Source organism: Cupressus sempervirens, chromosome 10 (genome assembly GCF_028749045.1).
Source record: "Cupressus sempervirens isolate cs-2001-9-10 chromosome 10, ASM2874904v1, whole genome shotgun sequence".
NCBI classification, from domain to species: Eukaryota; Viridiplantae; Streptophyta; class Pinopsida; order Cupressales; family Cupressaceae; genus Cupressus; species Cupressus sempervirens.
In genome coordinates, this window is record NC_143127.1 from 769,726,567 (window position 1) to 769,740,868 (window position 14,302).

At 30.6% G+C, this 14,302-nt stretch overlaps 1 protein-coding gene across 3 annotated transcripts in view; it reads left to right on the plus strand.

Moving 5' to 3' along the window:
* Window positions 1-395: 395 nt before the first annotated feature.
* Window positions 396-14,302, plus strand: part of LOC149536136 (uncharacterized) — a 116,009-nt gene continuing 102,102 nt past the window's right edge. The window contains exons 1-3 of one of the 3 annotated variants that reach the window (XM_089805560.1): window positions 396-686; window positions 837-928; window positions 1,159-1,400. In XM_089805560.1, the coding sequence (XP_089661686.1) occupies window positions 572-686; window positions 837-928; window positions 1,159-1,269 (318 nt within the window). In that variant the 5' untranslated portion in view covers window positions 396-571 and the 3' untranslated portion in view covers window positions 1,270-1,400. Of the gene's footprint in view, window positions 687-836; window positions 929-1,137; window positions 1,401-14,302 lie in introns of those variants that run through there. The other 2 variants (XM_089805557.1, XM_089805558.1) reach the window with 2 other exon arrangements.

Consider the following 14,302-nt stretch of genomic DNA (forward strand, 5'->3'; position numbering starts at 1 on the left):
CCTCCACCTCTACGAAAAGCAACTCAGGGTGGAGAAAAAATTAGATTTCTATTAACAAAAGGTGATTGCTCTGGAAACATATCATATCAGTCAAACAATTCCATCCTATCATATCATATCCAATAAATATCCATATCATATCAGTCAAACAATTCCATCCTCGAATATGATAAAATTTTAATAATATTATAAAAATGTTAATTAATTGAAAAAAAGCTAATTAATTGAAACAAGGTATCAAAATCAAATACAATTTTCTATTATAAAAATATAATAAATTTGATTAAGTTAAAACCACAAAAACATGTTATGCCACCCCACAGAAATTCTCTATTTTAGATGCGACAAAAATGGAGAATTTTCCGAGAAACCGACAGTATTTAGTAGTTAAATTAAATATCAAGATCGGAAAGCTTTCTGAAATTTAATTGATAATACGTCCGGTCAAGTCTACAGTCCGATGATCTCTGCAGTTTCCATTCACTTTCTGTGAAGCACTCAACTCACATGCGAAGAAGACAATTATTTATTGGCAGAGAGTTAACGATGAGTCCAACCACCTTGCCTCAACATGGCTAACATTTGGATGAGATCAGGGCTCAGACTCTCCATTCCCACTACTCTCAAAAATGTGAATTTTGTTCAACGCGGCCTCCCTCTTCTTCCAAAACCGGCATATTATACAGGTAAGCTTGCTCAGATACCTACCAAGCACCGATAAACTTTAAGAATAGTTTTCTTCAAAAATCTAATCATGGATACATATTTCCCTTTTCATATCATTCTTCCTTGTTCTTTTTACTCACAGTTATTTGGTTTTGAGTGTCCTTTCTCAGGAGGAGATGCCAATTTGGCTGAGAAAACTAAAAACATCTTCACCGGGCAACCAAAGGATGCCTCTGGAGGACTTATTCAACTGTTTTCTACTGTAAGATAATGTCTAAATTAATTTCAATTGCTTGCTGGTTTTTATTAATAAGATAATGACTAAATCAGAACACGCGCGGGACTCTTTAAGCTCTTGACAGTAATTGTACTTCCTCCGCACGGAGTAGTTTTTAGGGCTTAATCTGTGATATCAAACAATTCAATGATATCAACATTTTACAAACAATTTTGTTAAATCTTGGATCTTAGTGGGATTTTTTGTGGGTGCAGGTTGGTACTGCGAGTGTGAAGGGTACAACCAAAAAACAATGCACTAAATTACAATGTGTGGGTGCTAGACTACGAGTGCTCTTCCCAATTTTAGAGATTTTCACTCTGTAAAAATAAGAGTAATTTGAGTTAACAAATTCATATGCTTTTATATATACTAGGTTGTTACAAAAACATTAATTGTAGGAAATTCTCTTCTTTCAAGTTCTACTAAATGATACTTAAATTTAAATTGTGTTTCATTGTACAGTTCACTTTGATTTAGTCAGAAATTTTCATATGTGAGTTTAATGTTGACATGTAAGCAATCAGTTATGTTTTGTATTGCAAGCAGCAGAGTATTTTTTTTTCTGTTGAGTGGCCCACTCAAACTTTGCTTCAAAACCTGTCTTTAGGAAAGACTGGTTGCTCATCCAAAAAAAATAGATAATATTTAATTTGTTGCATATATAAAAAATACACTTTCTTTTAATACAATACTTTTTAAAATTATATTATGTTTTGAAATTGAAAGCAGCCAAAACAAAGGCTGACCCAAAGTACAAGATGCTAAAAATAGTTAATTAACTGTTTAATTATATTATGTTATACTTACTTAATTTTTTTACTTTTCAAAATCACAGAAAAGGAAAGGGGAATGTGCACATCTGTTATAAATAATGCTTGTATTTCTCCAAGAAACAGCTGGATTTGTATTGACGAACACGCGAATCCACATTTTCCAGTTGACACTCATTTTGAGGAAATGTCACTCGGAATTGTACAATATAATTGAATTCCTCTAACCCTGGCGGACAACTCAAAAGTAAGATTCCTAGTGACTCATTTATTTGTGGTGGAAATAAAATTAACTTTATTTCCGGCATTGCTTTCCCATCACCATCTTGTTGGTCTCGAACATTAAATACTTAATTGACAGATAATATCTCTAAAATGATGCAGCGATGGATTTTGTTTGTACAATGAATTAACCCGTGATGCGTCCGTTTCAAACAGACTTTAAGATGTTCAGTAGTTATTTGGAAGCTGAAAGTACTACCTTTGACAGCATGATCAGTTGTTTAATTAAAGGAAAACACTAAGTACCTTTCTTTTTTTTTCTGTAATTTGTGGAAAAATACTAATTTTATTGTATTAAATAATAATAAAAGTCATATTTAATTGGCTTTTAATCAATTAAGAAAGTTGAATTTTAATGTAGATATAAAATTTCAATATTGAAAATTAAATCTCTTAGATAGTTTTACATGTTGTTTTAAATTTGTTTTTTTTTAAATTATCTAATATTTATTTTATTTGTACAATGATTCAATTAGGTATTGAAATAATCTAAATAAAAGATCATAATAGCAATATATTTCTACAGTCTATATTACATTCAAAAGTACTTCTAGAAACAAATGTATGCATTTTGGTACGGCTATCCAGCCACAAGATTCCTCTTGGCTGGATGCCCATACCATACATACCATGCCCCGTACTTTTCTATTTGATCTGACAGCTTGATCATCAGTAATGTCAAATCATCTTTTATATTGATAGTTGAATCAATGTAAGCTCACATCACTTTCATATAAAATGCTATAGTCTAACTAAATTTATTTTTACAAAAAAGTCATATAGTTTAACTTTAATTAAATTATGAGGAATTAGAAAAAGTAGTATCTCAATTTATTATTTACATATAAATCATAATTAGTTTAAATTCACAATTATACAAAAATTAAGTTCAAAGAATTTTTGTATTAATTTATTTCAAATATTTTAATTTAAACAAAATAGGAAATGAAAAATTTAAAACACAATAATACACAAACAATTTAATTCTAAAATTGTGTGTGTGTGTGCGTGTAACATTTAACAATTGATTTTTCAAAAATATTATATTTAAAATAAATTAAAATAGTATAAAATATATTAAATATTGTTATATAAAAGTCTAAAAATGCTTTCAAAAATACAATTCTAATGTAATTATATAAATATTTCAATAAAAAGTTATTTAAAAATTTACTTCTTAATATTTTTCACTTTCAAGTGAACTGAGCCACAAAATAAGCTAAGTTACTCAAAATATTAATACTCATTCATACAAAACCCATAAACCAAAATCATAATCTGTTTACTATTTCTCCAAGGTACATAAAAGATGATTACATTATTAATCAAATAGAAAAGTAGGTGGCAAGGTATGAGCATCTTGTCACAACCCATATTTTGTTTCGTTGTATTTTTTGATAATTTTTCTTGCCACGTGGATTTTATCAAATTTATTTTATGTTTGTATGAAGATTAATGTTAGATACCTATATAATAATTATCTATGAAAAACCATCATTCGATACATTGGGGAGAACAAAAGATTTGGTGTAATGGGACGTTAAAATATCAGAATAGGAACAATTGTGGATGGAGATTAGAAAAAGAGGCGATCAAGAGGGTGGGGAAAACTATCTCAAAAATGGGGAAATGCCACCAAATATAGAATGGTACCCTTCTCATGGCACATCAAGTTATATCTAAATGCAATACATATAAAAAATCAGATTGGTAGCTCATATAGACGTAGAGCTAGAGAAAAAAATTGGTTGTATGAACGTTGTTTGGAAGTAGAGCTGAGGCATTCATCATGTCTTTAGGACATGTAGAGAAGATTTCATACAAGGAAGATATTGGTAATGTGACAATGTCCGAGCTATTTGATCCTCCTCACATTCTCTAGGCCAAGCAAGATCAGGGAAAATGATGCACATCGGTCTTGTGGAAGGAACCAACGCTAGTAGTGACCAAACTAGGCGCCCATGCTTCTAAGTGCCTTCTTCAATCTATTTCCCTTTTTAAAAAAATGTATTAGAGATATAAGTGTCCTGTGCAAAAATTATGCTATAAATTGTGATTTTTCATCGATAACTATATTTTAAAAAGCAATGGAACAATATTTGGACATCCATTATAGCATAATTTGTTGGGTTTGAAGAATACTCAAAAAACATAGGAAAAGGGTATGTCCAGAATGTGCATCCAATTTACCTTAACCAAGAGAATGTTGAACATGAACAATAAACTTGAATTAAAGTGTCTTCAAACAAACAAAGAGAATAGAACCCAGTTGAATAGACATTATGGACATTTGACCAATAACATCTAGATCTATCATCTCTTCAAGGATGTTATAAAATGCATTCCCTTGAAACCAAGCTTTTTATTTGTTCTAGTTGGACCACAATTATCCCGTGACATTTTTTTTTTCATTTATTATTCCAAGTTGGTTGGCTGCAAACAAAAGGTCTCGGGATGGACTAAGACAAATGACTAAATATTCTAATATGTCCATATAATGAATGTGCAACAAAAAATATTAACCTTATCCTAATTTCATCATGAGATTTAAGATGCTTGTAGGAATGATGACACATTTCTGGCTAAAAAGCATGATCCAAATTAAATTAATAACTTTAATGACACAACTCTTGCATAAAAGACCTTACTTTTATCATTCAAATAATGAGTAGTCAGTTATAGTACCCAATAGAAAATGTTATTGGTGTTAATAGTGGCTAAGAAAGAGTAGATTCTGAAAGAGAATTTATGGAAATTAAGATAATTCAATATGGAAATAAATTGTTGTTCTTCTGCTACTCAAACATAAATTCCTAGAACTTCTATTGATGACTGAACATGTAAACATGTTGAAAAGAAACATCAAGTGTTATCATTCCACATTTTAAAGCCCAACAAGGTAGATTACCTTTAAGACTTCATTACTTATCCACTATAGGATAACTATGTTATTTAAAATGATGTCAAGTTCTTACTCTCATCAAATCTTTTGCAAGATATTGAATGGTGTTTTGATTTAAGTGTCAGCATTAAACTACTGATTAGGCTATTGTCAAATTCATTAAGAATGTTGAACCTTCTTGACAAATGAGATATGATTTACACATGCAATAGATGAAATTGTGTAGTTGTTCTTAGTGACCAAGTCATAATGTGTATGCCCAAGTGTAAGCTTGTATGTAATAATGCACATTTCTTGAATCATTCGGTGGTATCTAACAAATGTTCATATTTTTTAGGAAGCATGTAACAAATTGTATGCCTATGTGTAGATAATGCATAAGAAATCGATTTGATTTTGAATATATTGAGAGGACAAATGTGGATCATGATGAGCTATGCACTGAGTGAGAATCTTTGCAATAAATTTTGTTTGGTGTACTTCTCTACATATAAAGCATTGAACATATGATTCATTGTAGTACATATGAACTAAAGGTGCATAATGTAATTGTTTTATAATGCATAAGAGATCATGTTTAGATTTGAAAACTTATGCAATGTTAATCTTGTTGGACTAGACATGATAAGAACACTATGCAGAATGACAAAGATTGAGATGTATGTATTTGGAATATCTTTTTATAAGGTCTATAACTATGTGCTTATGTGTAGACACTACCATGCCTATGAACTGATTGTACATTAATGATTTTTTGTCATTTCTGAGGTTATTAATAGTCATTGATCTTTCCTTGTATGAGTGCCTTATGTTACTGTATGGGATGGATGGTGACCTTTTTATAATATCTTAAATAATGTGTTACACAATTCCATTACCTCTCATATTTTTGCTTGCTTAGTCTTTCTCGATGTCGGGCTAGGTATCTTTCATGCTAGGAAAGAATCTAGGGAAGCTTAACAACTTTGTAGTAGGGTGGTAAAGCACTCCTACAATATTCTTGCCCTTATGTTTCCTAAACAGGTTTTGGAGGTCCTTTCAGATTGATCATCCCATTCATACCATCTCAATATTCTGGTATTTGGTCTTTGGTATCTGGTATATATTTTTCCTTTATATTTAATAACAATTAAGAATTAATGTTGACTAGTCAATATTCAAATGACCTTGACTCTCTTTGACTTTTGCATTTTATGGAGATTGCTTATGTAGCATCAGTTTTGTAGGTGTAGTCTTTACATATGGTATTAGAGCTCTTGGTTCCACACTTGGGCCTTGAGTTCACTATGCCAGACACGCAACTGTAAGTCAACTAGATTAATTTATGTTATATGAGTTGATGACATGGGTTACATGGTGTATCTTCTAGCTATGATTACTTTGACATAGAAGGATAAGGATTCTTTTAAAGATTGTTAAAATGGAAAGTTTAGGGAATGATTGATAAATTGCGTACCTCATATGGTTATTGATTATATTATGATTTAAATTATGTGATGGTATAATAAGCATATTGTTGTATTATACTTGAAGTATTTATTTCTTTGCATGTGTGATGCAAGAAGGGTGTGAATTTCTATTAACTATTGAGATAGTCAAATGATGGTTAACTTTTGCACTAGGCTACAAGTGCCTACCAAATCAAGACTTGGCTTGTGATAGAAAAGAAAAATATCTTTTATTGTGTAAATAGCATGTGATGCACATGTAATGCAAAAATTATTATTTTTATGCCAGATTCATGTGGTTCATTGAGTAACCTAGAATGATAAGTAGGAAGAACATGGATTTCATTTGCAAAAGTATTACATGTTCCATTATGCATTTAGAAATGTATGATTATCAAGATAAATTGCATGTGATACATGTGAATTTTGGTTATGTTCTTAGTGGTCCTTGGACACAAGGCGTTGTTAAATATCTACTCCCTCTTGGTGATTAGTAAGAGTCATTGTGCCTCATGCGAATTAGGTTTTTCAATTGACTATGTTTAGTTTTCATGAACTTTTATGTGATGAGGGGCTAGCTTAAAAATGCTTATTGTGACTACCTAGCCACCAATTTCTTATGTGACCTATTTACTGTCTTTCTTATTCACTTTTATTTTATTGGTTTTGTGTCTCCTTCTTGGACTTTGATTTGAGAATTGTGAATCTATTTCAAGATTTCTTGATTTTGAGGTGGCTAGGGTGTGTACTTTATGATGCTAGTCATGTGTTTTGAAATGATGTCATCTATCATGTTCAATCTAGAGCAAATGATATGATGTATAAGGGAGTAGATAACGAAGAACATTCTATTCTTCCTTTTGCATTTATTTTTATTCTTTTTGGAAAGCTTGCCTTCTAATGTGGGTGTCGAATGTGGACAGACAGGGAGGGGTAGAAGTGATGCTTTACTTTTTCACTTTAGCTACCAGTGTAACATTGTACTAAAAAAAATGCTTTTCCAAAGCTATGTGCATATGTTTATTTGATATTTTGGCCCATGTTTCATCTCCCTGCCACATCCATGATTAGGGCTACTAGGACATATGTGGGAAGTAGGTTGTTTCATGGCTACACCAGATACCTCCTTCTTTTTACATTACTGGGCATTGCTAGGATAGGAATTATACGTGTTATGTAGGATCCCAAAGAAAGTACCTTTTGTACTATGTGGGCATTGTCAGGTTGAGAATTCTATGTGTTAGGTAGGATCCCAAGGAAGTGCATTTTGTATTATTTGGGCATTGTAGGGTTGCGCATTCTATGTGTTAGGTAGCATCCCAAGGAAGTGTAAGGCTTCATGGTTGGGCAGTAAAGCACCTCAACCATATTTTATGTGATGATTGAATGACATGAATGCCATGTGTCATAACTTGTGCTTATATGTTGGTTAAGCACACTATGATGACGAGATGGGCTTGAGGGCCTAGGTCACAAAAATGATAAAAATTGGATTACTAGTCCTTGCAAGTGATTGCTGAGCATACCTGGATGATTTACTTAATGATGTAGATCATATGGTAGATGGTATTGCACTTGTATTATGTTCTTACTGTTCCATGTTCGATGTGTAGGTTGACATTTTCTGTGATGCCCATTGAGGTATGATGCTTTAGATTATACTTGATGTATTTATTAAATCATGCATTTTGATGGATGGATGATGTGTAGGTCAAGATTCCTTGGATAATGTCATATGTTACATTCTTAAATCGATAGTTATTTGTTAATCCATGATTTGGTTAATAAAATATTGTTGACTATTCAAACTAGTGTTTTGCTTGATTATTTATGTGTTTCTTGCAAATGATAATGTGGAAATTATTTACTAGGACATGGTTCTTACGTACGATGAAATAAAGTTTGACATGTAGGTCAAATTATTTAGTATATTTATGTATGGCATATTCATGTGATGATATGTTGTGTTCGACAATTTGATCAATAATTGGTTTATGAAATGTAATTATTATTGCACCTATCATTTCGACATGTAAGTTGGGAACTAGAATGAAGTTGCATAATTAATTGGAAGATATTTTATCTACTTCTTGATTCAACTATGTGTAGTCAACTTTTCACTGACTTGACTTGACTTTTTGGCCTATGTGGCAAGTGTATGGAAATGCAATATTCCTATGAGAATGAAAAAGGTTATGTATAGATCTTTCTTTTATTTATTTATGGAAATATATTGCAATGGTTTTATGTGCATGTGATGATCCACCATCTATGTGACTTCTACTTTATAGAAATTTGTTGACTCATTTTATTTAGTCAACTTGGTTGATGAACGACAATTGATGATTTGGTCATCTTGAGTTGTCTATTTTGGACTCCTAGTCAATATGTTGTTCGACATAGAATTGGTCATTATCTATTTGACTTAGACCTTTGGTCGGTATGTCTGGTTGGGATTTGGTTTTATTATCTATTGATATAAAACTTTGGGTCAATGTTGCTTGATTCATTTGACTATGTCGCCTTTATATATCATTCATTTCCTTATCATATTGGTTGGATATATGTCCTTAATTTTGAGGTAAATGATGCATTATGATGTATATACATTTGGATATCAACTTTTGCAAGGTTTTAGATGCATAATGATGATTTTATGTTTGCACATAATTATATATTTCATGATTAATTAGATGTAATGTGATTGCATTACTTGATTATGTTTCATGGACATTGACCTACTGATGTGGATGATTACTCATTTACTGAGTACCATATGTTAGATGGTACATATGGTATGTATGGGTTATTATTTATGTTACTCATGATCAAGATGTGACTAAAATATGAGTTAAGAAGTCATAAAGTTAAATGAAAAATGTTGACTCCTAATATTTGAATTAATCTCCTTGAGCTACTGACATTGTGAATGAGTTAAAACCAATATGAGTGCATATGTATGAGTATAATAGGAAGTGGATATGAAGTATCTACTAGTAGGGTCAAATGAATGTGGGCCCAACATAGGTATGTGTTTGATATCATGTGATTTTAAGGTAATATGTTACTTAATTTTGAGAATCCTTGAGATAAATAAGTATTTGATTTGATATTTTATAGGAGGGTCAAAGCACAAACCTATGTCACCCTTTCATGAAGGAAAAGGCTAAGAAAAGTATAACTGTTCACCTTCAATGATATAAAGTTGGTATTATTATTTACAATTTGAAAATGAAGTAAACTAATGAAATGTATAGAAATTGATCAAGTTTAGGATTATAATTTTTAACAATTATCTGGATTAAGAATTGATATATATTTTCATAATTTTTATAGATAATTTTTTAGTTGCTAAAAAATGTTGAAAATTGGGGGTCTAGTTCCCACAACAAAACTATATGGAAATAAACCTGTTTCCCTTTGATCTTAGACTATGTTATAGATAGCATGTCTAGAACATTCAAAAATAAAAATTGTCTTTAGACTTATATTTTCACTTTTATAATCATTCAAAGTTCAACTCACTTGAAATCGATAGTCTTTATCTCCCACCACATTTTTCAAAACAAATTTATTCTAACCACGATAAAAATTATACATTCTAGAAGAGGACTCTCTCCTCTAGAACATCATATAAGTTGTCAATTTTATTGATATGATTTTCAATTTTTGTCTTTCTCAAAATTGACATCTTTATGAGTGTTAAAATATGTGCTTGTAGTATTTTTTTTTAATAATATACTATATCTAATTAAAATACTATAAACTCTATATGATAATATTCTTGACATTGGGTTCTATAAAATGGTGTTTATAAGTTAATAAAAATATATCACAAAAAATTGTAAGAGTTATTGGAATGTTAGTTTTTTGAAATAATTTTTTTTCTTTAGTGATTCGATACAAACTAGTATAAAACATTAATTTAATAGATATTTGCTATTGGAAAAGTGTTATACCATGTATAATTTAACTAAAATGAATTTATCTAGATCATATCTTTGAACAAAATTGATTTTTAGATAAACATACTCAAATTCAGTCATTTTGATTAGTCATCATGAAATGTGACACAACTTTGTACTTTTACCAAGGATGATTGATTTGATTTATAACATACGATGGACTGATATTTTGGTGTTGTTCCTATAATGCAACAAATAGAACAACACATCATAAGAAAGGGAGAATATTGTCAGAGAGAGGTAGTCTAACATTGTAAAACTATAGAATGGTGATGAAATTCACACACTCACATAGAAAAGTTCTTAGAATGATTAATTACTACATATGTTTACTTCAAGTGTGTGTTTATCTTCTTTAATCATGCTACATAAATTTGTATTAGCACTATCTTGAGAAGTTGTCTATTGATTTTATTAGAATGCACCCAAATGAAAAGAAGCTTTCATTATTAAAAATAAATAAAATTAAGTAGATATAAGTAAAAAAAGTTAATTTCAATGCTATTATAGGGATTATTATGAATAACAAAAGTTCGATTACTAAACATGGCAATGTAAAACTTCTTAAGCTTTTATGAATATGATTGTAATTTCCAATATGTCTGCATCGAGGACGATGGATTTTCTAAGTGGGGAAGGATGTCACAACCCATATTTTTTTCCATCAATTTATTTGAAAATTATCTTGCCACTTAGATTGTACCAAATTTATTTTATATTTTTATGAAGATTAATGGTAGTTACCTTTATAATAATTATTTGCAAACCTCTGTTGTTGGATACATTAGGGAGAAAAAAAGGTTTGGTGTAGTGGGATGTTAAAATAAAAGAATAGGAATGAGTGTGGATGGAGACTAGAAAAAGAGGTGATCAAGAGGGTGGGGAAAATTATCTCAAAAATAATGAAATGCCACCAAATAGAAAATGCTGCCCTTCTCATGACACCATTAGGCTATATCTAAATGCAAGATATATAAAAAATCAGACTGGTAGCTCATATAGATGTAGAGATGGAGAAACAAATCAGTTGTATGAACATTGTTTGGAAGCTGAGATGAGACATTCATCACATCTTTGGGATATGCAGAGAAGATTTCATACAAGGAGGATATTGGTAATGTGGGAATGTCCAAGCTATTTGATCCTCCTCACATTCTTTAGGCCAAGCAAGATCGGGGAAAATGATGTGCATCGGTCTTGTGGAAGGAAGCAATGCTGGTAGTGACCAAACTAGGTGCCAATGCTTCTAAGTGCCTTCTTTAATCTATTTCCCTTTAAAAAAATTGTATTACAAATATAAGTATTCCGTGCAAAAATTCATTCTAGAAATTGTGATTTTTCATCGATAACTATATTTTTAAAAGCATTGGAATAATACTCAGACATCCATCACAACATTATTTGTTGGGTTTGAAGAATACTCCAAAAACATAGCAAGAGGGTATGTCAAGAATGTGCATCTAATTTACCTTAACCGAGAAAAGGTTGAACATGAACAATAAACTTGAATTAATGTGTCTTCAAACCAACAAAGAGAATAGAACCCGGTTGAATAGATGTTATGGACATTTAATCAATAACATCTAGATCTATCATCTCTTCAAGGCTCTTATAAAATGCATTCCCTTGAAACCAAGATTTTTATTTGATCTAGTTAGACCATGGTTATCCCTATATATATATAATTTTATTTTATTTTATTTTTTTATTTTGTCAAGTTGGCCGAAAGTTCCAATATGTCCATATAATGAATGTCCAACAAAAAATATTAACCTTATCCTAATTTCATCATGAGATTTAAGATGCTTGAAGGAATGATGACACATTTCTGGCTAAAAAGACATGATCCAAATTAAACTAATAACTTAATGACATAGCTCTTACGTAAAAGACCTTGCTTTTATCATTCAAATAATGTGTAGTCTATTATAGTATGTAGTTAAAAATGTTACTGGTGTTAATAGTGGCTAAGAAACAATAGACTCTAAAATAGAATTTATGGAAATTAAGAAAATTCTATATGGAAATTCATTATTGTTGTTCTACTAATCAAACATAAATTCCTAGAACTTCTATTGATGCCTGAAAATGTAAGCATGTTAGAAAGAAACATTGAGTTTTAGCATTCCATATTTTTAAGCCGAATAGGGTAGATTACCTTTAAGACTTCATTACTCATTCATTATAGGACAACTATGTTGCGGTAAATGATGTCAAGTTCTTACTATCATCAAATCTATTGCAAGATATTAAGTGGTGTTCTAATTATGTGTGAGCATTAAATTACTGATTAGGTTGTTGTCAAATTCATTATGAATGTTCAACCTTGCTAACAAATGAGATATGATTTATGCATGCAATAGATGAAATTGTGCAATTGTTCTTAACGACCAAGTCATAATGTGTATGCCCAAGTGTAAGCTTGTATGTAATAATGCACATTTCTTGAATACATTCAGTGGTATCTAACAAATGTCCATTTTTTTAAGTAAGCATGTAGAAAATTGTATGCTTATGTGTAGATAGTGCATAATGAATCTGTTCTCTTCTAAATATATATAGAATCTAAATGTGGGTCATGATGAGCTATGCACTGAGTGCGAATCTTAGCAATAAATTATGTTTGGTTTACTTCTCTACATCAAAATCATTGAGCATATGATTCATTGTAATATATATGAACTAAAGGTGCATATTGTAATTTTGTTATAATGTATAAGAGATCATGTTTAGATTTGAAAATTCATGCAATGTTAATCTTGTTGGACTAGACATGATAAGCACACTATGCATAAGGGCATAGATTGAGATGTATGCATTTGGAATATCTTTTTATAAGGTCTATGACTATGTGCCTATGTGTAGACACTGCATCTATTATCATGCCTATGAACTGATGGTGCATTGATGATATTTTTTTCATTTTTGGATTTATTATTAGTCATTGATCTTTCCTTGTATGAGTGCCTTATGTTACCATGTGGGATGAATGGTGAGTTTTTTATCGTATCTTAAATATTTTGTTACACAATTCCATTACTGCTCATAGTTTTTCTTGGTTAGGCATCCTCGATACTGGGTTGGGTATCTTTCATGTCAAGAAAGATTTTGGGGAAGCTAAACAACTTTGTGGTAGGGTGGTAAAGCACTCCTACAATATTCTTGCCCTTATGTTTCATGAGCAAGTTCTAGAACTCCTTTTAGATTGATCATCCCATTTATACCATCTCAATATTTTGGTATTTGATCTCTGGTATTTGGTCTATTTATTTCCTTTAAATTTAATAATAATTGACAATTAAAGTTGACTGGTCAATATTCAAATGACCTTGACTCTCTTTGACTTATGCATTTTATGGAGATTTTTTATGTGGCATTGGTTTTCTAGGGGTAGTCTTTACACATTAAGCTAAGAGGAATCTCATGGCCAGATAGTCGGTGCCTGCATTTTATGGTATTATCTAAAATTTGCATCAAAGTTATATCAAAAAACACTCTTTTGAGAAAAAATCATATTATTTGTACATCCAGACACCTTAAACATTTCAATTATGAACACTAATTTAATTAACTAATATGCTTATATTGATCTTCTCAAATCTAATGAGATTGGTAATCATACTTTTACACAGTCAATTCGTCACTCTCTCTTACATTCTTCAACCCAACTTTAGTACATTCTTCAAATCCACTCTATTGTTTTCTTGAATCTATGTGTGGGGTGCATGTACATCTCACTCTATAGTCTATAAATGTTATATTTTAAGGGAGAGAATTTATTTATTAGGAATCTAATGTTATGTGGTAGATACATTTTAGCTGTAAGTCTGCTTAGAAATTTTCAAATTTCAAGTCTTAATAAGGGGAATGTTTGGAAGTCTATTTTAGATTTCTTATCTTTAAAAGACTGAATTTTGCCAAGTTCACACTTCAAAACTAAGAGTGTATTTATTTTTTAGTTGTTTCCAAATTAAAAAATTTAGATTCAT